Source organism: Poecilia reticulata, linkage group LG9 (assembly GCF_000633615.1).
Source record: "Poecilia reticulata strain Guanapo linkage group LG9, Guppy_female_1.0+MT, whole genome shotgun sequence".
NCBI classification, from domain to species: domain Eukaryota; kingdom Metazoa; phylum Chordata; class Actinopteri; order Cyprinodontiformes; family Poeciliidae; genus Poecilia; species Poecilia reticulata.
Window position 1 is genome coordinate 24281801 of NC_024339.1, and position 25106 is coordinate 24306906.

General features: G+C 36.4%; 1 protein-coding gene across 2 annotated transcripts in view; it reads right to left on the reverse strand.

The window, feature by feature from the left end:
* edil3a (EGF-like repeats and discoidin I-like domains 3a) overlaps positions 1–25106 on the reverse strand; it is a 265981-nt gene that overhangs the window by 38424 nt on the left and 202451 nt on the right. For both annotated transcript variants that reach the window (XM_008418884.2, XM_008418883.2), the window contains 4 exons: positions 23757–23938; positions 8997–9152; positions 8132–8276; positions 7571–7755 (listed from right to left, as the gene is read on the reverse strand). In XM_008418884.2, the coding sequence (XP_008417106.2) occupies positions 7571–7755; positions 8132–8276; positions 8997–9152; positions 23757–23938 (668 nt within the window). The remainder of the gene's footprint in view (positions 1–7570; positions 7756–8131; positions 8277–8996; positions 9153–23756; positions 23939–25106) is intronic.

A 25106-nucleotide genomic window follows, 5' to 3' on the forward strand; every position in this document is an offset into this window, starting at 1 on the left:
ATATATATAATTATTCATTGCATCTGCAAAGCATCATTACAAGAATATCTAAGGATAATCACATTCAGTGACCATCGAGATCACTGTGTACCATTTTCTGCCGACGACAAAGGTTGTTGTGAATGTGTTCAAGTAAAGGTTGTTTAATAATAGTAATGAAATTTGTGCTACTGAACTCAAACAGAACATTTTTATGCAACCTATGCATCATTACTTCCTGCTATGCAGTGTTTAACATGCTGAGCAGTATTTCATCCAGTAAAGCTGTCTTTTGATGTCTGGTGGACACAAAGCCTCACATTCAGGTTTATAAATGTTCATCAGTGTTGGATGAAAAAAAAACAGTGTAATATCAATATATCCTTAAGAAATTCAGCAACTGAGAAATGGAAAAAAAAAAAATCATTTTATTCTGAAAAAAAAAAAAAAAGATTCCTGGCTGAATATTGAGTCAAACTACTTTGAATTTCAAACTACATAATTCACAGTGTGACACAAACCATATACTTATCTAGAGTGATGACAAAGCTAAGGGGAATCAATACTGCTAGCAGGCAGCAGACTGTGAACACACAGCAAAATAACCTGTAGCTCTATAAGCTGTCTGGAAAACAGGCGAGGACGGTGGAAACACTGAAAGAGAAAAACTCCAGTCTAGTCATGTTATAACATATAACTAAGATACAACTGTGCAAGATACCAAGTGCTGGTCACTGATGTGAGAATTTTAGACTCTTTCCCTTAAGAGCTTATCTACGAAACAATTCAAACTTGCCTGGAATCAACAAAAGTAAAAAGAAAAAAAAAATCCTTTAGTGATGAAAATTCCTTTTCTTTTTTTTGTCAAATCCCAAAAGTGTGCTCTCAGTAGCTTAGCAGTTACTTCATTGGGTTGCATTGTCTCCAGAGACCACTCACTGCATAGACACTTCAGGCCTAAGGCAGCAAATAAATGGCTCCAACCCAATTCTGTCATACAGCTGTAGCATGTTTTGAGGATTGCTAACTTCTGCCTGTAAAACTTGCTCATTTGTTGTGGTGTTTGTTGTGTTAGATCCTCCTCGTAAGTTCCATAGAAACTCTTAAAACTATTAGTGTTATAGCAGTGTAAAGGAAAAAGTTCATCACCACACAAAAGTTTAAGATCTTGGTCATTCAGGATGATAAATCAGTAACTTTAATTGTCTCCAGTTCAGGAGTTGCTTGCAACAGTAGGAGCCCGTGTCCAGTATACGTGGCACTGCAAGCCCAGAATCTCCCTTCTGCTTATGGAACCTTTTCCTTCACTTTTTCCTTCTACTCATCTTTAGATTCTTCTGTTTGGACACAGCACTCTGTAAACAGCCAGCTTCCTTAGCAATGAGCTTTCGAGGCATTTTTACATGACTGTTGAAAAACCGTCAAGTCATCAGTCCTCTACATAATTATGCAGGGCAATACCTATGTGTTTTGCCATCGAAATAATTTCTTTTATAAGAACCACATTTTCTAATTTTCTGTCTTTCAGCTTTTCCTTAACTGAAGGTCATAATCATCAAAAATAACAAATACATGCTTCAAAAAATGACTGCAATAAATCTATGTCATACCTGAGTTACACTTTAAAAGATCTAAAAGATTGAAATAAATGAACTGCTTGGTTATACTCTGTCCTATTGAGACATTCCTGTGTACAGGACATGCAATGAATAAATATTAGACTGTATTCCTTTTGAGTTTTTCCTGGGAAGAAACTAATGAACTACTACTCTGTATATGGTAAAATCTATGTAAATAAATTAGTGTTTGGTGGTTCGACCAAGAGCCTGTAGAACAATTCCCTGAAATCGCAAAGATGGGTCACTTTAGTCATGTCTCTTCCCTTTGCTTCCCTGTCGCTGGTTTTAATCCCCCGCTGTGCTTTCTTCTCGGTCCTCTATGTGCCTGCAGAGAATCCCTTTGATCCCAATGTGCATTTTACCTGGTAAACCGCCGTTTTCTTTCTTCCAGCATCTTCCTGAGAAATCTTCCATGCTTGTAATTCTCTAATCATGTCTATTCTGGAAATATTGCTTGATGTTTGCACACATTTCTGAGATCATCTTAATTTCTTGCAGATGTGACAGATAAATGGCACAGCAATATTTGCAAAAATCGTTCAATAAACATCAATCTTTACTCGGGTAATTAAAAAATACTAATTTCTCGAAACAAAGGAAATTAAAAATTTACATGTCACGTTGAGAAAATATGGTCTCTGTGTCGAGAGACGCCTGTGACAGAAGCAAAACTGTAAATGCAGCATGTGGTTAAGACAAATCCCTTTCAGGAACAGTCTGCAAATCCTTTATCTACAAACAAACAATATAATGCAGGGGTTTCGCTAAATTATAACAAAAGGCTGATTGCGACCTGATTTGCTTTAATGTTTACTTGGAAATTACTATTTTGTTATAAATCTACCGTCTGTATGCAGGCCGTACACAGTTACAGTCAATAATTTCACACAAACTCTGTTGTCATCATTGGAAGCATGAGGGGATTATCCGGGTGCCACAGACACGCAAAACACATATTTATCACTTTAGGGAGATAAGTGGCTGTGAAAACTTCTGAGGCAAGGGATAACTAATGGACCACCAGCAGGAAATTACGATCAAGTCTTGTTTTGTAACCTTCGCAAGCTGTAAATAATTTTGACAGGTTGGAAATGATGTGATGCAGTTTGTTCTGGCAGTGTTTTTCACAAGGCCATGCCTGCAAAACGATATACATTCCAGTTAATATGCGACGCTGCACTGTTGTGGACTAAGGAGTCTGTGAAAGGTGATCATATTTTCTGGGATTTCTCAAATGAACTACTCTCTTTTTACCTGACCCAACATGAGATGAGCACTCGTCACTCAGCGTTTTTTGTTTGTGTTTTTTCTAGATACTGTTGCTGTGTGTTTGGATCTGCTGTCTGCTGTGAGCAAGTGAGTCAGAAGAAGCAGGTAGGTTCACTTGTTTAGAACTGCCACAGGTGTTGCACACTTTTCTGTGTACTCATATCATTCTCAAGACCTATTATTGGAAAAGTGCATCCCCCTCCACCCTGCTTTAGAGGTAACCATTAAAACTGAAAGCTCATGCTGAGCTATGCCTGCAGACAAGATCTGCATGTCATCTGTGCAGAGTGGAGGAGAGGAAGAGGAGCAGCTGGCAGAGAGAAACTGCAAAACCTTCTGTAACTTTAAACTTTATCAAATCATTAGACAGGAACCAAAATCAGAGTCAAAACCTTGGACTACATATTGGGCTAAATAAACCAATCCGTTCCCCATTTCAGACATTGTTGATTTGTTTGCTGGTCATATGTTGGTTGTTTTTACACCTTCACCTGCAGCGACTGACATCACAGCTTCTGTCACAGCTTTTCTTTCTTTTGTTATTGATTCACGTTTAGTTTTTAGCATGAGTAAAGTCACATGCTGCAGTAAAATATGAACCAAAACAAACTGTTAGTTTGAGCATCTCCGCCAATGTAAAAATAGTTAATAATAAGTAGCATAACATCCATGAGAAAACGTACGAGGAAACATAGTAAGTGTTAAGTGGATATTTCAGAATTCCTTTCAAAATATCACGTTAAGTGCCCGCATCAATTTAAAGCCTCTGTCTTTTAAAAACTTGGCTCTTTTATAAAGATGTAAAAAATGGAAACGCGTCACTTTACTCCAATTGATGTTCTTGTTTATGTGAGGTCTGGGATTCAATACAAAACTTTGTAAGCAAAAAATGCTGTATAGTTGTGTTAGCAGAGGGAAAATGTGAAACATGTAACGATCTGACGCATCTCCAGCAAATTTCTCTTAGCTGTGTGGACATCTTAAGGCTCATAATTAGGTAATCAGCTTCTGGCAGCTGGAACATTTGGCAGCTAAGTCTCACAGATTCAGTCGACTCTCGAAAACATCTTCAAAGATTCTGTTTTGAGTTTCCCCTCTGGGTAATTTCATCTCCAGCCGTGTCACGAAAACGTTAGCTTGGATGATACCCAAAACATCTGGGACTCAGTTTTTTGTTTTGATCTACACAGGTAAAGCAGTTCAGATGTATTACGTCTTCAGATGAAAGCTTCTCAATCAGACTGATTGTTGAAGACAAATAGCCTTCTTGGCAGAGGTTTAGGTATACGACTCACTTTCCCTATTTACAGGGACTTTCAACCAGTTTCATCCATCATTGAACTTAAATCATTTCTTTTAGTGTTCGCAAAAAACATTCCTCTTGTTTCCACTCCATAATGGAACAACTTTCCTGATTAATAGCAATACTTATTTCATCATTAAGGCTGATTAATTCCATTAGTCTGTGACACTTTAAGTCATTTAGTACTAGTGCTGAGTATTAATTATCTGCCATGGCAACCAGTTAAAAGTAGACACCCAACATTCAATGTAACAAACACACATAAGATGATATTTAAATGCGCAAACCACTCAACTGAAACAGTTGCATCACTGTAAAAGTGAAGCGGCACTCTGTGATATATGACCAGCTACGTTTGCTTTTGAGAGCCCAGACATCATATATGCCTGTGTGCAAAGACACAGTCTTTGGAAATGGAAGCCATTGATTTTCTCACAGCATCTGTGTAGCATCTCCTCTTTCCTGCCAGCATAGCATGTAATGTGAGACCGCACGTTTTCCTTTTACCTACAGCAATCAATTTTGCTCAACCAAGATCCATGGCACAGATTGGGCCTCTCTGAGTGCCTCTTTCCCTGAGCATACATCCCTGCATGTCATCATCCCCTGATAAGAGCTTTAAGCATGATAATAATTACAACAAAATGTCTGAATGAACCAAATCCAATTATATCTGGCAAATAATTATGGCAGCAGAATGTGAAGAGCGGCACAGGTGTGGGCGTGCTTCACTAATATTGGTGTCTCTTGAACTTTTTCCACATTTTGTCACGTTACAGCCACAATCGTTGCTGTTTTAAATTGCAAGTTTATATTACAGAAAAATGCTAAGTAGTGCTTATGCATGTAGTGAAATAAAAATCGGGAAAGTTTGACCTGCAGTTCAATTCAGGCCCTGTGAGTCAATGTCATGTAAAATCACTTTTGGTAAATCACTTTTATTCCCTGGTAAAAAGCGAGTTTATATTTTTACCTCGGGTATATCTCTTCTGCATTAGCACATGTGTAAAGACAGCAATGTTTTGCTCATTCTTCTTTATAAAATAGCTCAAGCTAACTCACATTAGATGGAGGGCATCTGTGATAATCAGTTTCCAACACTTGCGGCAGATTATCAACTGGATTTATGCCTGGACTTTGGCTTGACTATTCTAATACACAGATATCCTCCAAACTAAACTGTTAGGGTTGCTGTGAAGTCTTTTGTAGTGTCTAACAGGTTTTCATCCTCAATTGAGGATATCTCAATTGAGATTGAGCCAACCAGACAAATGGCTGTCTGGTTGGTGGAGATATTTTTACATCTCCACCAACTCCCACTTCTCTTCTCCACTGGAGAAAAATATCCCCTACAGCATGATAACATCAGTTTTCTCTTTATTCCAAACCTGCCTTATGTGTTTCTTAGCTTATATCAGTGGTTCCCAAACTTTTTCTCCTGCGCCCCCCCAGTGGTTTCCAAACATTTTCTGGGCCCCCCCTATGGATTACAAATGGCTGTCTGGTTGAACGACATGTGGAAGGGGAGAGAGGATTCTTGTCCCTGCCCTTGGGGGGGAGGGGGAATCGACTTTTTTGGGAGCAAAATGAATGTACGTAGATGGACATAGGCAACAACACCAGTAGCCTACAAGCTACTTGTTAAGCTTAAGGTGATGTATTCATATTAGCTAGCTAGTTATCTTTTAGCTAACTTTACCTGCATCCAGCAACTTTACTCAACTCAGTCGGTTAGTTTGGGGGAAAAACTGTGAAAAGTTCTTTGCGTTTTGCTGGTTTGCTGCCATGATTCTAACGCACACCTGCGTAGCTCTGCAGAGCAGCAGCAGCAGTTTTAACTGCTGATAAAAGTGACAGAGGACACAGATATGGGAAGTGTGGAAGCCCCTACTCTATCAAATTGACAGAAGAATAACAGAGGGTTGGCCATTCTAAGGTAAAAACAGAGCGCATACAGCGTTCATGTTTTTTTTTTTCTTTATCCAGACGGCTTCCCGCGCCTCCCCACCCCCACCCCTCCGCAATGGCACGGCGCCCGCTATAGGGGGTGCGCCCCACAGTTTGGAAACCTCAGGCTTACATGGTCCTGTTTCTTCATTAATGTTATTGAACTAACATGTGAAACCTGCACCGAACAGCTGGATTTATAGGGAGATGAAATTACATACAAGTGAACCCTATTTACTAATTTTGTGGCGTGAGAAATAGGGAACATTTTTAAGGTCTTGTATGCTGTTACAACTGACGGCGTAAAGTTAATTATAAATGATAAGTCTGCAGGTGCCCATCCCTGATTGGTTCCAAGAACACGACGGAGATCTTCCATTGGCTGCTTTCCGGAGGTGACGGACATAAAAGCTGCTGACGCGGACTTCCTGTGTTCCATCCTCGACTCATCTCCACCGGCCACACAGCTTTCCTTTGTTTATCTGTGTTAAAGTTCTGGAGTGTAGGAGTGAGCTGCCGTTTATGTTTCCTCAGTTTTCTCATGTTTTTCTTAAGTTAGGAAGGTAGGTTTTTGTACTTTGGTTTATTTACTTTCGATTAGGTAAGTTTCTGTTACTATTTAGGTAGTTTCCTTTTGTTTGTTGTTTTCGGCGATAGCTCACTCTGAAGCCAAGTACTCCATTTGTAACACCTTTATCAAAAATACATCTTTTTAAAATAAATAGTAATTATCAACTGTTCTACTTTGTGTGTGTCGGTTGTTGAGATCAAAGGAGGATGGATCCAACCTCTTCTATGGCATTAACTTTACAGCTTGGAGTGAGATGCGGTTTCTCACCCTTAAAGAAAAGCGGATTAGCAACCTTTTTTCAGGAAAAACTCCAATACATAAGGCTATAAGTGAGGGGATTTGAGGAATGATGTACTCCAAGTTAATATGTAACCTGAACTCTCTCAGTCTCAAGTTCACTTATTGTTGAAAAAAATCCAGAAGAAAGCATTAATTTAGGGTTGTGTGTTATTCTTTTCAAGAAGCATGTAATGAAATGAAAACAAATAGGATTAAATTGCAATCCAGACTGAAAACCTGGATTATGGAGCGAGATAACTAACAGAGGCAGCTTTTCCAAGTTCCCAAGTGAACATGTCCATGTTGAGTGTTCGGAAAATGTTGGAAGCCGTGACCTGATAATCCTGGACATGGCCTGAAAAAAGCTTACATATAAATAAGCAGATAGGAGGACGTATTTCTAGGTCTTTCCCCTTCTCCTCATCTTTCCCCTTGTTTTTAGCATCCTTTAGCTATATATTTTTCTGAAAAAAGTATATCTAAATTTATTTGCATAAGATATTATATCAGCTTTTCTGCAGGGTGTTCATTTCCAAACCAGTATAATGACTTTTCTGTAAAGTACACGTAGAAATAGGAGATTAAAATCAGATTAAATTTTACCTGTAGCCACTGTGACTGGTCACTGTGTCCAGCTGTCCAGGCATTGACCTTGCCCTGTTTGTCCAAACGGGCTTTTCCAGGTTCCCAAGTGAACATGTCCATGTTGAGTGTTCGGAAAATGCTGGAAGCCGTGACCTGATAATCCTGGACATGGCCTGACTTCATCCCCAGTGGTTCAGAACAGCCTTAAAAGAACAAAAAGAGACACGTTTGTTCCAAACTTTACATTATGTAAATTTACAAATGAAGGAAGGGATGTGAAAATAAATTGGGATTTGACCAGAATGTCAACTTTTCCGACTTGTCAGCACTGATCACTAGAGACTTTTAAAAAAAATACCGTACTTTGTGATCACATGCAAATGTAACAAAGTTACTGTTAACACCATTTTACAGCAGCTGCTCTTTTGCAGACACAGTTTGTTATGAATAATTAAAGAAAAAGCAGTTCTCTGAGTGAAATGAAAATAAGCATTGACGGGCCAATTTTACAAAAACAAGAGATTCTGATCAGTGCATCCAGAACATAAAAAAATTATCTGGATAATAAAGACCAAATACCTGTCAGCTCACAGCCAAGCAGCTCCATGCGTAAGGTACAATGCCTCCTGCAAACTTGGGGGTAAACGCGCACAAATTGGGCTTCAATGGGAGGTGTAAAAGAGTTGGCTGATGGAGCGTTGTTGTCAACATTTCCCCTGAAAATCTGTCGAACAGGATGAAACGCCCACAGATGAGGGCAGAGAGAACAGTGAAACAGATCACTTTGCTATAATGTGACAATCAATCTACTGCATTCTGCAGTGTTTACCACACAGTGGACAAATTGCTGTCATGCCAGGTCAACGAGCGAGAATTACTGAAAAAAATTAACAATTTCCTGCATCATTTGAACCTGATCATTCATAAAAACACCAATGTGTTTTAAATTAGAGCCCCAATAATTTTTCTAGACTTTCTTCAGAATTACTAACCGAGTATAATATGTTACCAATACGTCTTGTAGAAAACAAAAAAGTCAGTACAGAATTGTATTTTCTTTTTGACTCTGGATAAATGCAAAAACAGATTTAATTATAAGGAACTCAAGGGCAGTTTAACAAAGGCACATCTTATAAATTAAATAAGATGACAGCAACCACATATTTCTGTCAAGAATGACAGAATGCTGCATAGACTATTTGAGGGCTGTTCGTCCCCACATAGTACATAAATTGAATCTAAAACTCTTGGAAGTGGGTAGGAATAACGGGGAGCGGGATGGACCCTGTGTGCAAGCCAATTAGAAATCCATCTCATCATGTCCTCCACCTTGCCCTTCAATAATATAGTCTCTGTTCTCTGGGTGAACATGTGTATGAGTATGCATCTTCATCAATGTGTCACAGAATTAGAATCGGCAAAGGTAGGCATACATGAGACTCACCATATCCTCATCTTTGCCCTTGACTTTGTATGTTCTCCAGGTCTTCCCGTCATCACTGTAGGCTACTTTGTATGACTTGACATACTCTGGGCTCCCGATACGTTTGGCACCTTGGGTAATCAGGCCTGTAACCCTCATTCTCCTCTGGAGGTTTATCTGCAGAGTTCAAAGAGAGCATACAAAAACATCACATTCCCTCCTAATTTAATGGCTCATACACACATCAGACGGGTCTCTGCAGTTGCAAACAGACAGAGCATGCTTGTCATGGAGATCAGTTTGCCCTATTCTATTGTTTCTGTCAGGGTCATCCATCTTATTCAGAAACCCTACGATCAAATGAAACATTTAATCAATTCTCAAGATCCACTTTCAATTACACCCACAATCTGCAATCAAACAATATGATGTGCAGAAGTTTGGAGAGCCAGAAGAAAGAGAGTGAGGCTACAGGAGAGGGAGGTGATTAATGGCTGCCACTGATGCTATCTGGCAACACCGAAGTGAATCTTTGCTCTAAGTGCACACAATTTTAGGGAGTTTTACAAACATTTCATCTTGACAAAGTGCGTTCCAGCAGACCTGGACATTTTTCTTGTGTGTTTCTGTTATATTTACAGCACGCTTGTCGTTTTTAATACAATGGAGGATATAAGAATACCTCTTGTCACAGTAAAAATGGTGCAAATAATACTGGTTATGTAAAGTCTCATATGTTTATGTCACAATAAATCAATCAATCAATCACAATCAGTCAGTCAACAATATCTATACCATTTGATCAATTTGGTTGCAGTGATGTAAGTGCTCTTGCCAGACAGGAAACTTAACATAGACACAATAAATAAACATATAACATGATTTTACAAATGGCCCATAAAAACAGTATTTATAAAAATATATTGAGTGTTTACGTTATTCAAGCCTAACAGTAAAAACTAAATAAAAATAAGCATAAAAACCAAGTACAAGTGGAAGAAATGCTGCATGACAGGCTGTGACAAGAATAAAAAAAAAAGATTTCTTTGTGTTCAAGAAAATAAGTCAAGCTAAAAACAAAAGCAAAGTCAAAACCTGAACAAAAAAAACACAAATCATGGCATATAAATCACACTCTTAAAACTAAGGTAAAAGAAAAATGAACTAGGTGTTTTTTAGTTTGAAACCATTTCCTCTCTCTGGCTGATATTCCATGTTCTCCAAAACATATTTTGTGTTTCCATATAATTCACAGTCACATCAACAACATATTTGGCCCCAACTATTTCATGTTGCACAACTGTGCTTGTCTCTGAATTAACACAATTTGCCTCTCCTTAATGAACCTAGAAAGTATTCACACTGCTTTACTTTTTCATCATTTTATACTGCAGTCTAATGCAATTGTACTAAACTATTTCCTTAAAATTCGACACGCAAATATGACAATGTAGAAAATGTTTGAGTGTTTTGCATATGCATATAAATGTACAATTATCTAAAATTCCACAGACTGTTTGCATTGAGAGGTTGATAGCTCCTCCATCATGAACTGGAGCTGTCAGTGAGGAAACCTTTTCCCCTTTCTTTTCATAATTTTTATGATTGCTGTGCTTGCGGCAGACGGCCATGTTTCATCTGTAAGCCATGGCAACAGTGAAGAGACAACTGTTCACAACATATGCATCATTGTGGTGGAGCGGTATTTGTAATGATTGTTTTATAAATGACAGACAGAGGAAAAGCAGATAGTGGGCATAAGCCCAAGAAGTATCTCCTTCTAAAAGAGAGAAGAATGGTGTCATGATGCCATGACAATTAAAAAAAAAAAAATCACCAAACTAATGAGGCATTGTTGAAAACTATCAAAAATTATATAACAGCTCTAGTCAGAGTTACAGAGTCACCTCTTACACAGACTACCTGTGACAAACTGACAGGCAAGCACTTCACTACTAACACAGGCATTGTCATCGAGTCTCAGTGACAGCTCAGTCAGCATGGAGAGTATAATAATGTTATAATTATAATCAATAATGCTAAGCTCAGAGATTGGCATTATCAAATGCTTATCCTTTGGCACTAAATTGCATGATGAAAAGATGCTTAAATGCTGCTAAGTACCGTGATTAAATTCTAGATGGTGTTAGATAATTTAGTTACATTCAGATGGGACCCAGCTTGTTCAACAAGAGCATGGAAAAGAAGAGTCAGGCAGAAGTTTAGGTAGCATGAAAGGCTATTTTAGGAGAACAAAATGTTTAGTGAGACTAGAAAGGAGCTATTAAAACTATTTTGTGATTTAGTTTCCGCCCCGAATCCTGAGAAATCTACAATAGAATTCTGAAAAGTAAAGAAAACAAAGTACAATCCCAATTTATTTATTTATTTATTTATTTTTTGGCTCTAGTGGCCTTTATTTGACAGTTAATTGACAGGAAAGTGGGTAATGAGAGAAGGGGGAAGACATGCAGCAAGGGTCGCCAAAGCTGGGAATCGAACCTGCGACGGCTGCGTCGAGGACTAAGTCCTCCATATGTGGGTTGTGCTTAACCCCTGCATCACCACAGCACACCCACAACCCTAATTTATAACACATTTCTTGTTTGGTATTACAATTTTGTGACATGAATGACATAAATGTTTCTATTTTTCTTTGTTGTTTAGACAATGAGAATAATTAACTCAAAATTACATTAAGCATTAAAGTAAAACATTTTGATCACATTTTTAATGATTTTTCTACCTTGCAGCACATAAAAACAAACCGTTTCAACATATGCAATGAAATTCTGTTCACATGTCAGGAACCCATCACCAAACAGCGTATTGAATTTGCAGCTGTCAAACAAAAATCAAATCTAGCTCAAAAATAAAGTTGCTGTTTTGGTGGGGAATTTGCATGCTGCATTTTTTTTTTCTAAAATAAAGTTTCTGCTTTCCAGATAAACTCCAAAAATAGCATGCTAGGTCAACAAGTAGTACATGGTTGTATGTCTCTGTATGACATAATGTGATAGGCTGCCCGTCCGAGCTGTTTACCACATGTCTTCAAGGCATTCTTGAATAACTTATAAAGGACTCAACTTATCACATTTACAGTACTTCGTACTCAAGTTGACAGTATTATGTGAAACGTCCATGTTTTTTTAACACAGTTTCATCACAATCTGTCATAGTTTGTTGAAAATAATGCCATGTGGTGTGCAACTCTGGCAAGCTTATGAAAATGTGAGAAAGCTGATGTCAGTTGATGACAACTCTCATCTTCTGATAAAACTGTGAAGGCCTGTGGGGATGAAGGAGTGGTGCCTTGTTGAAGTGCTCAGAAAATCCTCACAGACAATGGTTGGAGAGGGAGATAAGGGAAGTCCTCACCTTAATACAGAAAAGTCTATCTTTGAGCTATGGCTGCAATCCTGTACATTATTTATGAAACGCATCCAGCACTTGCAGAACTGACTGGCACCCCTGGTGAGCATGTGTTAAAAACCATGAAACAGAAGAAGTACCTTGTTATATAGCAATAGCAATTCTCTCACTACACATCTTCCCTCTGACTTGATGGCAGCTATTAAATGGAGAAGATAAATATAAATAGAATATAAAATCAGTGTATTGTGAACAAGTTCTGTGTTGGTCATTGATGGGGCGTTGTGTCATGAATGCTTAAACGGAGCACTTGACTTACACATACAGTAGGAACCCCTCTATTAGCTTCAGAAGTCTGTTGACCCTTACTTTCACATTCATAGCATTTCTTTGCTCTTTTCCATTTTCTCCATAGAGACAAGAACCTCTTACACTAATTAGAAGCCTTGTCACTAAAAGGCCACTGCTGTGCTAATTGTTGGTGATCCTTCACATGTTTAATGGCCACTCAGAAATGCACCTCTGTCACTTCAGTGCTAATAGAGATTCATTTCCTGGTTTAAATTCAACATGAATAGAAGCATAACACATGTGTGGACTGCGTGTCTACACACATGCAGGTGAATGTGCCATTTTGGATGGGAAGAAATGAAGTACCTTAAATGTTTGTATGAAATAAAAATAAAAAAAACTCTCAAACACATGTAATCACAACAACTTCAACCTATTTGTTCAAACTCAAAAAACCATCACTTGTTTTTGCCGGATTAAAGCGTTGCTAAGACCTTTTGCTTACAGTAAGTCTCTAAATCAGCTAAATATGTCAAGACTCTGGATACTATATAATTTCCTCCACAATACTAAATAACTAAAAATGGGTTACACAACTTCATGTGTTAAAACACAAATCTGAAAACAACTGGTCAAAGGGTAATGATTTTAGTTACTTTATATTCTCCCACATTTTCTGTTAGATGAATATTCACACAGCATATTGGGAGTAAATCGACAAAAAAAAAATCAATTTAGTTTCACAGAGATCAGAATGTATGCTGCAACAGTAAGGCATATAATTTTAAATGTGGTGGATAATTCCTTATTTTGCTACTGAGTGAAAATATGCACAACAAGCCATTTAGTAATTTGCAGAAAAACATTTAAAACATGTACGGACAGAGAAAACATATTGCAACATTGAAAATGGAGACTGTTCTACATTTCCTTTTCTCCCAGTACGCATGAAGAGTTTCACTGTGTGGACATCCTCAGAATAAAAATAAGCCTCTACATAAGAGATTCTTCATCAAATGATTTCTGATCTCATAGTAAAGAAAAACTCTTGTTTTTACATTATAATTCACAAGCTTTTGCCTTCCCTGCTGTAATCAGCTCACATTTAGCATATTTGCAACATCCTGAGATGGATTGTATTTGACTGAACGTTTTAGGCCTCTACAAAAATGTGTTAATAAATTAACAGTCCTTTATCAAAGACTGATTAAAAAAAACACATCACACAATTATGAAAAATGACAGCTAAAGAGTAGAAATGGGAAGTAATAAATAGGAAAATATTCAGTGGAATTTATTGTGAGGATAATGAAAGAGGCAAAAATATAAAAAAAATAAAAAGCCATTTTTGTTTATACATCTGTTACTGAGTTGTGCAAAACTGTGCAAGTTTGAACAATGCACCTATCCACTGGCTTTGTATCTACACTCAATATATAAATTAGCATAATTCTAATGGTAAACATTACTAAATATATACCTCCAATTACAAATTAGAATGTAAATGTGACATTTATTGATGCCACATTTGTTATTTTCCACAATAGTGGAAAAGAGGTTTGAATAGCAAATAAGTTCTTTATATTATTGGTCTCAGATATTTGCAGTCTTCTGGGTCTTAAGCTAATGCATAAAGCAATTTATTTCTTTATGGCAAGTAACACACTAGTTGATACACTGCAATCATGCAATTGCAGCTTTATTGTTGATTTTTTTTTTAATGACAATATTTTTCTGAATATTTTCATAATGGTTGCAGCTGCAATATGTCAACATTTTCCAGACTTCAATCTGTCTAACTTGTTGCGATACTAATTTAAACACTCGGTTGAACCTTTTACCATTTCTGTGACTGATTTCAGGTGGAATAAATTAATGGCATGGGAACTAGGACTTATTGTGATAAAAAAAATGCATTTTAAAAAGCAAAACTAATTGACTTCTGTTATTTGAGTAAAATATTCTGTGTATGGATTTATGTTTTCATCTAAGGTTGTGAGATATTATGAAAACATGTAATTGTGATAATATCGCTGAATATTGCAATGCTGATACTGATTAACATACTTTTTCTAGGCTCTTTTATTTCCTTCCTTCATCACTGTGGATCCACCACAGTGTGTGTTTTGGCAACTTAAGGTGCATTTAATCAAACAAAGTCCTTTGCTCTGCTTGTTTGGTGCAGAACAAAAGTGGACTTATTGTTTTGGTCGATGTGGTTTGCTTTCACATTGCGCTGTGAGCGACTAATTTTTAAACAAAACCATGCGGGTGACAATCATTGCTGCCAATGGACAGAAATGATGGGGGCAGAGCAGAGTACAGATCTGGAAAGCAAGCAAACATGGGACTCCTGCGTGATGCTTTTCAGTTGTGCACACGCAATGTGATATTTCTAATTTTGGAACAGTGTCAACAAATGTGTGCTGCAAGCTAAATGAATAAACATCAAGGACATTAAAAGACCATCAAAGAAACCTAAATATATTAACATGCTAAGTTTGCATGCATGAGCCTTGAAACATAATATCTTTCCAAATGGTGCAGCAAAGAAGGGATTTTTATGAAATTACATCAAAATAATGACTAAAAACTAATAGGAAAAACTGTTTGTATTTTCATATTTTCTACTGGCTATTCATATTTTTCAGCAGGTTGAGGAATTCGTTTTTTAAATCGCAGCTTTCTGGAAAAAGGAGAGCTGACCTCTCGTTACCTGGCTCTCATCTATTTGCATTTTTACGATCACAAATGATTTCCATATTCAGTATAATCATGCTGACCAGCAAGACATACCACCCCACACACAGACACAAGAATAGAAAGGTCAAGGGTATAAGAGCACAGAAATCCACTATTTGTTAATTGCACATTGATATTACAACTGCAGAATTACTCATATAATCACATTGTCCTTGAAACTCTCTGCAAAACTTGTGGCACTAATGGGATACGATCTAGTAAAATCTACTTCAGCAGCATTTTAGAAAAAAAAAAAAACATTTTACTTTTACTTGAGTAACCCTTATTAAGAAATATCACTAATCTTACCTCAGTAAAATTTCTGGATACTCTACCAACTGTGCGTAATTTCACTAAATACAGAATAAACTTGTTTTCACCAAACATACCAGACAAAGCAAACTCATAGTTTATGGCAAAGTGAAACTTCTTTGAACACAAGCTTTGGTATTATAATGTGTGCGGCTAATGCTGTGCCTGATGTGCAGCTAGGTGCTCAAGTGAACAATAGTTATTGTCTTTGGAAGTATTATCATATTATAACATACATATATGCAGTACCTACTGTAAGTACTGGTTTTATAAGTTATATGTAACAAAAAAATGATTCGGAAAAGTGCTTTTTCTGCTTGAAGTTGTTCTTTTGTGATAACAGAAAAACTGGAGATAGTTGTGTAATCAAATTGACACTTGACAATGACTATAATGAATAATCAATATACTTTAAATGTAGTTCAAAAGCCATTAATTAAAAGTCCAGGTGTGAAGATGACAAGGATGTTTTATCAGCAATGTCACAATCAGTTCTTGTGGTTGCATAGAAGTACATAGAAGATGTATTTTCTATGTACTTGTTTACTAACACACCTTTGCTCTAAGTCAGTGTTTCTCAACATTTTTCAGGCCAGTGCCCCTCTAGCCTTTATCCAGGTCCCTCACCGCCCCCCACCAAAGAATTTGTAGGCTACTTTGCACTGACTATTTTATTATTAATATAACTATCACTATTGTAGATGTTTTGATTTGTATGCTTGTTTCTGTATTTATCATCAAAAATAATTTCCCAGGGAACAAAAAAGCCATGGGAATAGAAATTATTTTCACAGTTGTCTACGAAACATGCAATGAACATTCAAGTTAAACTTGGTAACAGCAGCCAATCAGAGTGGAAAAAAAATATTCTTATTCTGTCCCATTTTCTAGTTGTTGAATATTCCACAAAATGAGTAGATAAAAGATGTACAACGTGCCAGTTTAAACTTTGAACTATTTGCAAAACGACTGAGCTCTGCAACATTAAAACATGGATAGAACTGTAACTACATTAGTCATAGCTCTTCTTCTCTTCAGTGTTTCTGTGAGTTTCTGGTRSTGCAGCTCTGTGCTGCCTTCAGGAGAATGGGACATCAGAGTATCATCCATAAAATTTCACCCACGTGGCATTTATTGTGCAAACTAGAGCTTTCAGTGGAGAAACAAAAGTTCCAGGTCCTTTTAATGCCATACAAATATGAGACAGAAACATGGATTATATCTTTATATAGATCTGTCTATTGATTTATAGATTAATAGTTTTACTGGGCAGAAATTACAAAGAACAAATCTGGTTCTTAATCAAATCCTAATGAGTGAAATTGAAAGTGTCATGGAGTCATCAGCCTCATGACAATAACACTGACATGAAAAATAATATTGAATAAATAAATATATCAAATCTAATTAAAAACATAAATAAGTGACCAGTTCTTTACTGTTATGGTCTTTGAGATATATTTATTCTCATTATTGATGTGGTCTCAACAAACCCATGACACTTCAACAATATTATTTTACCTTTTATCTGGAAATAGTGTCTGTTTATTCTTGCCATACAGTCCTCTGTATTAATTRTTGCTTGAAAGGTCTTGCCATACCAGTTTATTCCTCTGTATTTACTTTAGTTTCTTAGTTTATTCTTGCATTTTGTTCTTCATTCATTTCCATTTAGTTTCCTTTGATTAGTATTGTCCTCTCTTGGTTTATTGCTATGTYCACTTTAGTTTCTKTCCTGTTGCTAGATTTATTTTATCATTTATTGACCATCAGAAATCTCATCACCTGCTGCGCCTCCTAATTGTCATGTGTTTCACATCATGTGTTGATTTTTCACTGTTCAGCGTCAGATTCTGTTTTTATGCCATAATTCACATCTAGTTCGTCGCTCCGTTTTATGTCCCGCTTCTCCTGTTTCAGTTTTGCGCAATGTGCGTGTCTTTTTTTTAATAAGGCCCAGGGCCGTCGTGAAACGTATTGATGGGGAAAAGGCAGACTGACATAAACCTTTTAAAACAATGGAAACAATTTCGGTATTTTGATTATTGAAATTTATAAGTGCTGTGGTACCGTTGTTCTATCACACCGTTTCATACCGGACCACTTACAGCACCGGTGTTAACGTTATAAAATGAACGCTCTCTATCGTGGTATCACCCATGGAGGGTTTTCTTTATTTAAATGGGTTCATTTTTCAGAGGGATACAAAGTGAGGGCATCATCATTTTAGTAATTATCCTACATGTTTACAAGAGAGATTTTCTGTTGTTCTTCCATGGAAGCGTGCAGCCTTTAAATGGAAATAAAACACTTTTTAATATAAGTTTCTGCTTAACATGATCACAGAACTGGCAAAAACACCAGACAAAGTGAATCTCAGCAACGTCATCCGGCGTAATGCCGGTGAAGCTACTAGCAGGAGCGGAGCTTCGCCAATAAGCTACTGAATAGAAGAGCTGCCATCGATACAGTTGCAGCCAGGCATGATTTAATGTTACACAATACAGTTTTACCAAGTTGCTCAAAGTCTAAACTGGTATTGTGCATTTAAGGTGTAAAGTTTACCTTCAACCAAACGCCCCCCAAGGGAATCCCAGCGCCCCCCTTTTGTAAAAATGTCCGCCAGCGCCCCCTGCAGTCCTCTGAACACCCCCTTAGGGCTCGGTACCGCCCACGTTGACAACCGCTACTCTGAATAGTGAAAGCCACCTGTCATCCATCAGGAGCAACTACAGCTTTACTATCTTCCCCAAGGACATTTTAGCATATAGAGACACAAAAACATCATGGGACAGTTTGCTCCAACAGCAGTGCAAAGTATGATTTACACTAGCAACCGCAGAACTGATGAATACCACACAAAGCAAATCAGGTTACAGCTCTAAGTGTTTGCAGTGTTCAGCAAGGCGTAGGGAAATTTAAATCCTTGGACCAGGATGCGTTTAGTCACTTACTGTCATGGTACATTTGTAAAATAAAGCGTAATAGAAATACTTTCTTTCAGGGTCAGACTTCTGCCACAAAACACTACTGAAGATTTTTCATTCTACGTTGGCGCCTGAAAGACCAGAAAGAAACAATTTTTTGTGACTTACCGAGCAGCAGATGCAGTCATATTCAATAAATTGGAAGATGAGTTTCAATGAGGCTACGTTCCCACATTAAAAGTACCTTTTGAATATGACAACCTTTGAGCAGGTATTAGACATAGTTTTCGTTAAGCTCACATTTCTAGTTTAGAAATGTTTTTTTTTTCTATTTGCATGGTATAATATCATCATAATGAACAAAAATTTAAAGTTTAAAAACATCAACCTGCGTGTGAATATTCTCTTAGTAAATATAGAGACCTAATTAAATGGACCATAAAAATATTCTAATTGATTAAATATAACTGTTTTCCTTTCTAGGACGGTAAATCCAAGAATGCTAATTTTAACAATGTGATGTGACTTTAGAGTTAACATGACAAAGTAAAAAAGATAAAAATAATTTTATACCTATATTAAATAATTTGATTGAAAACAATTTCTGTTCTATCATGATGCCCCTACAGAAGACCCACACTGTTGCATTTTGTTTCATAGTTGTGGTAAAATATTGCACTTTGCATTATCTACTGATCTGATTTGACTTTTGACTACAGAGGTATGTTTACAGCTTTTATATTACGTTGGTTTAGCTCATAAAACACCAATAAAATATACAGTAAAAATTATATGTTGCCACACAAGTTTATTTGCTTAATTGAACAACAATAGTTTTATATGGCCTGAAAAGAAAACACATAAGAGGGTGTAATATTACTGACCTGGTCCGTTTTGTATAGGACTTGTTTTCCTTATGATTTGACCAAGATGGTAAAACTAATAAATAATCAACCAAATCTCTTTTTTTATCAGATTCAAATAATTGCAACATATTTTCTGATGGGTGCAAACCAGTAGTAAGAAACAACCATTGAAACTTACACAAACTGCACATTAACAGTGGGATAAACACAAAATTAATGGATAAAAATAAATTTTCTGATTTTGGTCTCACACCAATCAACCCAACTACGTAAATCCAGTCATATGAATCTGAATAAACAACAAAACCCAACTGAGATTTGCATCCCAACATTATGTCTTTAACCATGTAACTTTCATCAAAATATGTGTACACCCGCTTAGCCGTCAGAGGTGATTTGTATTGTTTCATTTTTCCAACACAGCTGGCTGAAGCAATATCTTGCTGATATTGGTGAGACCGGCAGCATATTTCCCTTGAGTGTTCAAATGCAATTTTGCAAGCTGGATATGGCAAGGCTGTTAAAAGAAAGAAAAAAAAAACATTCCTTCACTGCATAGGTGTGTAAACCTTAAGCAAAAATCAAAAACCCACAAAACAAAAATAAACGCATATTTAGTGTATATTTTCTCTAAACCTCCATAACGTGTTGAATGATGTTGTTTTGCTTTGCTTTAAAACTGATGAAGCTCTGAGTGGTGGATCTTGAATTAGCTAATGTAAAAAGGTTTAAGGTGACGCATCAGAAAAAACCTAAAAACAACAAGCTAGAAGCAAGTCTAATGAAACCTGACAGGGTTGTAACCTGACAGTATTCGCATGTCCCACATCTATTCACTCCACAAAGGCACAACATTGACTGTTTAGCCTTATGTCAGTGCATTTTCATGCCTGTGAACCTCTGCACTCACGATTACACACGCCTTCCACAGAAACGCAAAATGTCCGTACCGTTGTGTTTTATATGTGGCATTATTAGTGTCGATGTTTTGCACTCCTTTCTTCTCACCTTTGTACAGTGCTGGATTTTCTTTCTTCCTGTTTTTATTTTGCATATTGATTTATTTTATTTTTTCTCCTAATTTCCTGTGGCTACGTGTAGCTTATCTTTCCCCACCATTCTGCTGTATTGTGTCGCTTTCCTAGCATTCTTCACCTTCTTTTACTCTTCATTGCCTGTCACATATCTGAAGAAAAGTGTTTTCCTCATTCAAAACTTGCTTTAATCGCAAGTTATTCAAGATTTTTTTTCAACCTGGCTAAAACATGCAAACAAATTTAAACGGGGAAGCAAAAGTAAATTTTTAGTGTTGTTTCTGGGTTTTTTTATTCTGTATGGAGGACTGACCTGTCTGTGGGTTGAAAATAGGGATGGTGCTAATCTAAGAAGAGCAGGTACATCCTGGACACCTTGATGTCCTGGTAAATGTCTTATAAATATTAGGTAATAAAGCCTAACACAATAATTAATTTCCTATTAGAAAAAAAATAAATAGATGAAATTGCTATTCTTTAATGCATAGGTTTTGATCCTGAAATTGTGGTGGAAATTTTTATATATCGTTTAGCAAAAGCTTTATGTTTTTCTTATTTTCTGTATTAATATGGAAGTTTGTTGACTGTTTACTATGTCTGTTTTGATTTGCTTTCCTGCTGTCTGCTCAGTGTTAAGTGCTGCCACCGCTGTGTCCTGTACAGCCAAGTCTCTCTCCCTTTTTTGTTGCTTTATTATAAATATTTAATTGGATTTTGGTCATGGGATTGTAACCAGATCTTGTAGTGGCTATTACAAATGAAATGATCCTTTTTGGATTAATGTAATACTTAAAATTTTATTATATTTTTTGGCATGATTAGACTTCTTAATGGTTTTATCTGTAAATGCCATCCCAATCAAACACTTTGTGCTAAATATTGTTTTATTCGTACTTCCCTATCTTTGCTCCATTGTCAGAACTATGCTTTCATAAAATAAAATAAAATGCACAATTCTTTAAAATATAAATTTCATTTGATTGATTCAAAGAAATTACCTTCTTATTTTGTGAAGAAGAAAACCCCTAAATTTGTTTTTCATGCACAAATCACTTAGGATAACACTGGTTAATCTGTCACTTTGGTGATGCTGTCAGAAACTCCTGAGTCTGGAGAATTGTGCAGCTGCTGTCAGAGTTAATTTATGAGTTCATGACTGTGACTGTGTGACTGATGGAGATCACAACTCTGAAAAATGATTGGCAAATATACTTTGGTTTTAAAATTGTGAGTTTTAGCTGTGTGATAGTAAGTTAGTGATTTTTCACTGATTGTCCATTCAATGCTTTTGAAATCGAAAAATTAACATCAGTGATATTTGCTTCAAAAGTGTATTTTTTTTTACCTTTATCAAGTACAGAATGTACCTGTGATGCAATGACCTTTTAGACATGCTGAGATTTTCTAACCATTTTTTCAAAGAACAATTTTCCTTACTGAAAAAGACAAGATAGAAAAACTGTCTGACTTTGAACAACAGAGAAAGAGAGATATTTCTAAATCATCTGTTACTTTGGTATTATGTTGCATATACATTGAGCAAATCAAATAAACCTGTTTTGCCCTGCATTCAATTTTTATCTGTTTCTATTTGATCTACTAAGAGTAAAACAAATAGTATAAATACCAATAGTAAAAATTAAGAACAAGAAAAAGAAGAATATATCACTGTACATTTGATATTCTGATCAATTTCTCTTGAAACGCTGTCTAATAAAAATAATGTAAACTATTAATGCGTTGGACATAATTGGAAAACAATAGAAGTTATTTTGTGCATGAAATCAAATGTCACATCTACCATCCTTCTTGCATGATTAATTGGGGTGCATGAATACATCCAGCTCGCAATATGAAAAACGCTACATTATTTTGGGATTACGGCATACAGACAAGGCGATATTTAGAAATGGTTTTGAAAAAAACTAAGAATCCCCATTTTTTGATTTACACAAACTAACTAAAGGCTTCACAAACCCCAAAAGTTATGTATTGATGACTCTGTAGTTAGTGTGCAAAATTTAGTCTCCAGCAAAAGGAAAAAGAAGATATGACTTTACACTATTTATGTAGACATAGACTCTATGGTCTCATCGGTTTCTCTTAAACCATTGTCTCATATGAACACAAACTATCTTAGGGTTGGACTTGGGAAAGGGCACAAACAAGGGAGGCTATTTGCAACTCCTATTGATCTATTTTGTGCTTTGACAATAAGCGTTGCCTAACAGCGCAGCAAGAATGTTAACTTCAACAAAGTCAGAGAAAAAGAAGAATTTTAAACATCAGTGCTTGCTTTGCAATAAATATGGATATCTTTTCACATTTGTATGCTTGTTGTAGATAAAAGCCCTGTAGGAGGTTACTGAAACGCTGCAGTACAAAAGGCAAAAATGTTGTGATTTTAACATGAAAATTACAGTTAGAACTTGGATCAAACATCAAATGTATCATCCATTAATTTACAGAGCAAACTTCACACATTTAAAAAGGAACTCATCATATCAGTGTAATGAATTATTTCTATATTGAGTGTCTTAGTTTTAACCTTACAAACCTTGCTAAGCTCTAATTATATCCAGAATATTAAGTTATTGAGGTATAAATTAGAAGTTAGATTTGTGAAATTTCACATTTAGGCGAGTTGTCTAGGGGTGGGACAATACACCCACCTCACAAGAGAAGATACCGCGTGATTTTTGGGTTACAACATAAAGGATACTGCAAGATGATTTTATGATTTTCAACAATAAGACAATACTTAGCCATAGTTCAAGGAAAACAATTTTTTTTGGTCAATACAAACTGGCTAAAGGTTTCAGAATTCAAAAAGTTATGAATTGAGGACTTACACTGTCTTCAGTGTTAAAACTGAACTTTTTCAAGGAAAATAAGGGTATTCGCATAAATTGCAGTGGCTTTTTTTTAGATTAGAGTCAAGAATTAATTTAGATTAAACTTAATTTTGTAATTTAAATTATTTGACCACTTCAAAATGTTTGAGCAAGTCAATCACTTTCCTAATTGACGTCTGCATCTGTTCTGCACTCTACTTAGCCCTTTTTAGGGTTCTTTATAAGTGTGGAGCCAACTTTGAAATGCAAGTAAAACTTTACTATTTAAAGACACAACCAACTAGGGGCCTGTATTTAATTAACACTGCACCTGTGCCCTAATTTAGTTTTCTCGAGCACAGAGCTGGCTTTGCATGCTGGCCATCCTGTCACTGTGCTTTACCTGGATCCATGGCCATCTGTCATTCTCGGCAGCCGTCCAGGCGTTGACCAGGCCCTTCTTGTTGAGGCGTGCAAAGTATGGGTACCACTTCTGCAAGCCAAAGAGAGCACGGTGGGTGGAGGAGGCTGTTATCTGTTGGTTGGAGATTATGCCGCCCTCCATGCCCAGTGGTCCAGAGCATTCTAGGAAAAGAAAGGAGGGAAGACAGATGAAGCTTTCAAAACGTGCAAATAGTGCAAGCAGACTACATTTGATTTTCCAAGTACGCAACAAGATTGCAGCTCTAAGTTTCTCTGCCATATGATGTTTTATTCCACTCTTTTTATCCCCAAGAAAAAACTACAAATTGTTATTTTTCTGAGCCTGTGCAACCCCCAATTAAAAACTACTGTTTCTCTAATTTTTGTCCCTATGTCTTAATAACTTAGATAATCGTGAAAAAGGTCATTTCTTTCAGCATCTCACTTCGAAAAATGATGCTCACATATTAAATAGATTCATTACGTTCAGATGGATACATTTCAAGTGTTTATTATGCAAATTCAATTAATATGGTTTACAGCTAATGAAAACTCCCATTTTCTTTTTCAAATTTGAATTAATAGTGGATAACATAAAAAATGTCACATTTTCTGCAGTAAAATCACAATCAAAATTTTATCATTGTTTTCCTACATACAATCAAAGCTCTTAAGGGAAAAAAATAGAAATATCACATCTAATCATATTCCTTTCTGCTACATATGTCAAGCAGAACATTAAAGAAATGTCGCTTTCAACACAAAAAGTAGTTTGAATTTCAAACTGCCCTCTGACTTTTAGCAACATGTTGACTTATAATATGCAACAGCATCAAATTATTTTATGATCTTTATTGTATTCATCTCATTTACCAGTTAATCATTAATGTCACCATTATCATGGGGGGCTCTTGTAAGTAGCAGCAATCATTTTCATAATTTCATCACCAACATAAGAAACTTGCAATGTCTTCAATATTAAATCCTTCATGTCAGGGAAAAATTACAGCAGATCACACATATATCTGCATTCAGGCTGTAGCCTGCGAGGAGTTTAAATCAGCTTTATGCTATTTGAAGTTCAGAACGTTTATGTGTGGATAAGGGTTTGATTGCAAAGGTTTGCTGTATTGACTCTATAAATAAAACATAAATTCTTATGATTTTATTCTGCCTGGCCTGCCGAGAGCAATCACACCTTCAGACACAATAAACCTGACAGGCTTATAACCAATTAAACAGGCAAACCAGACAATTTTGAAGAGTGCAAACATCCAGACAGAAGCTTATTTATGCTTCAGACAGCACTTGGTGGTATCTGGGGGGTATG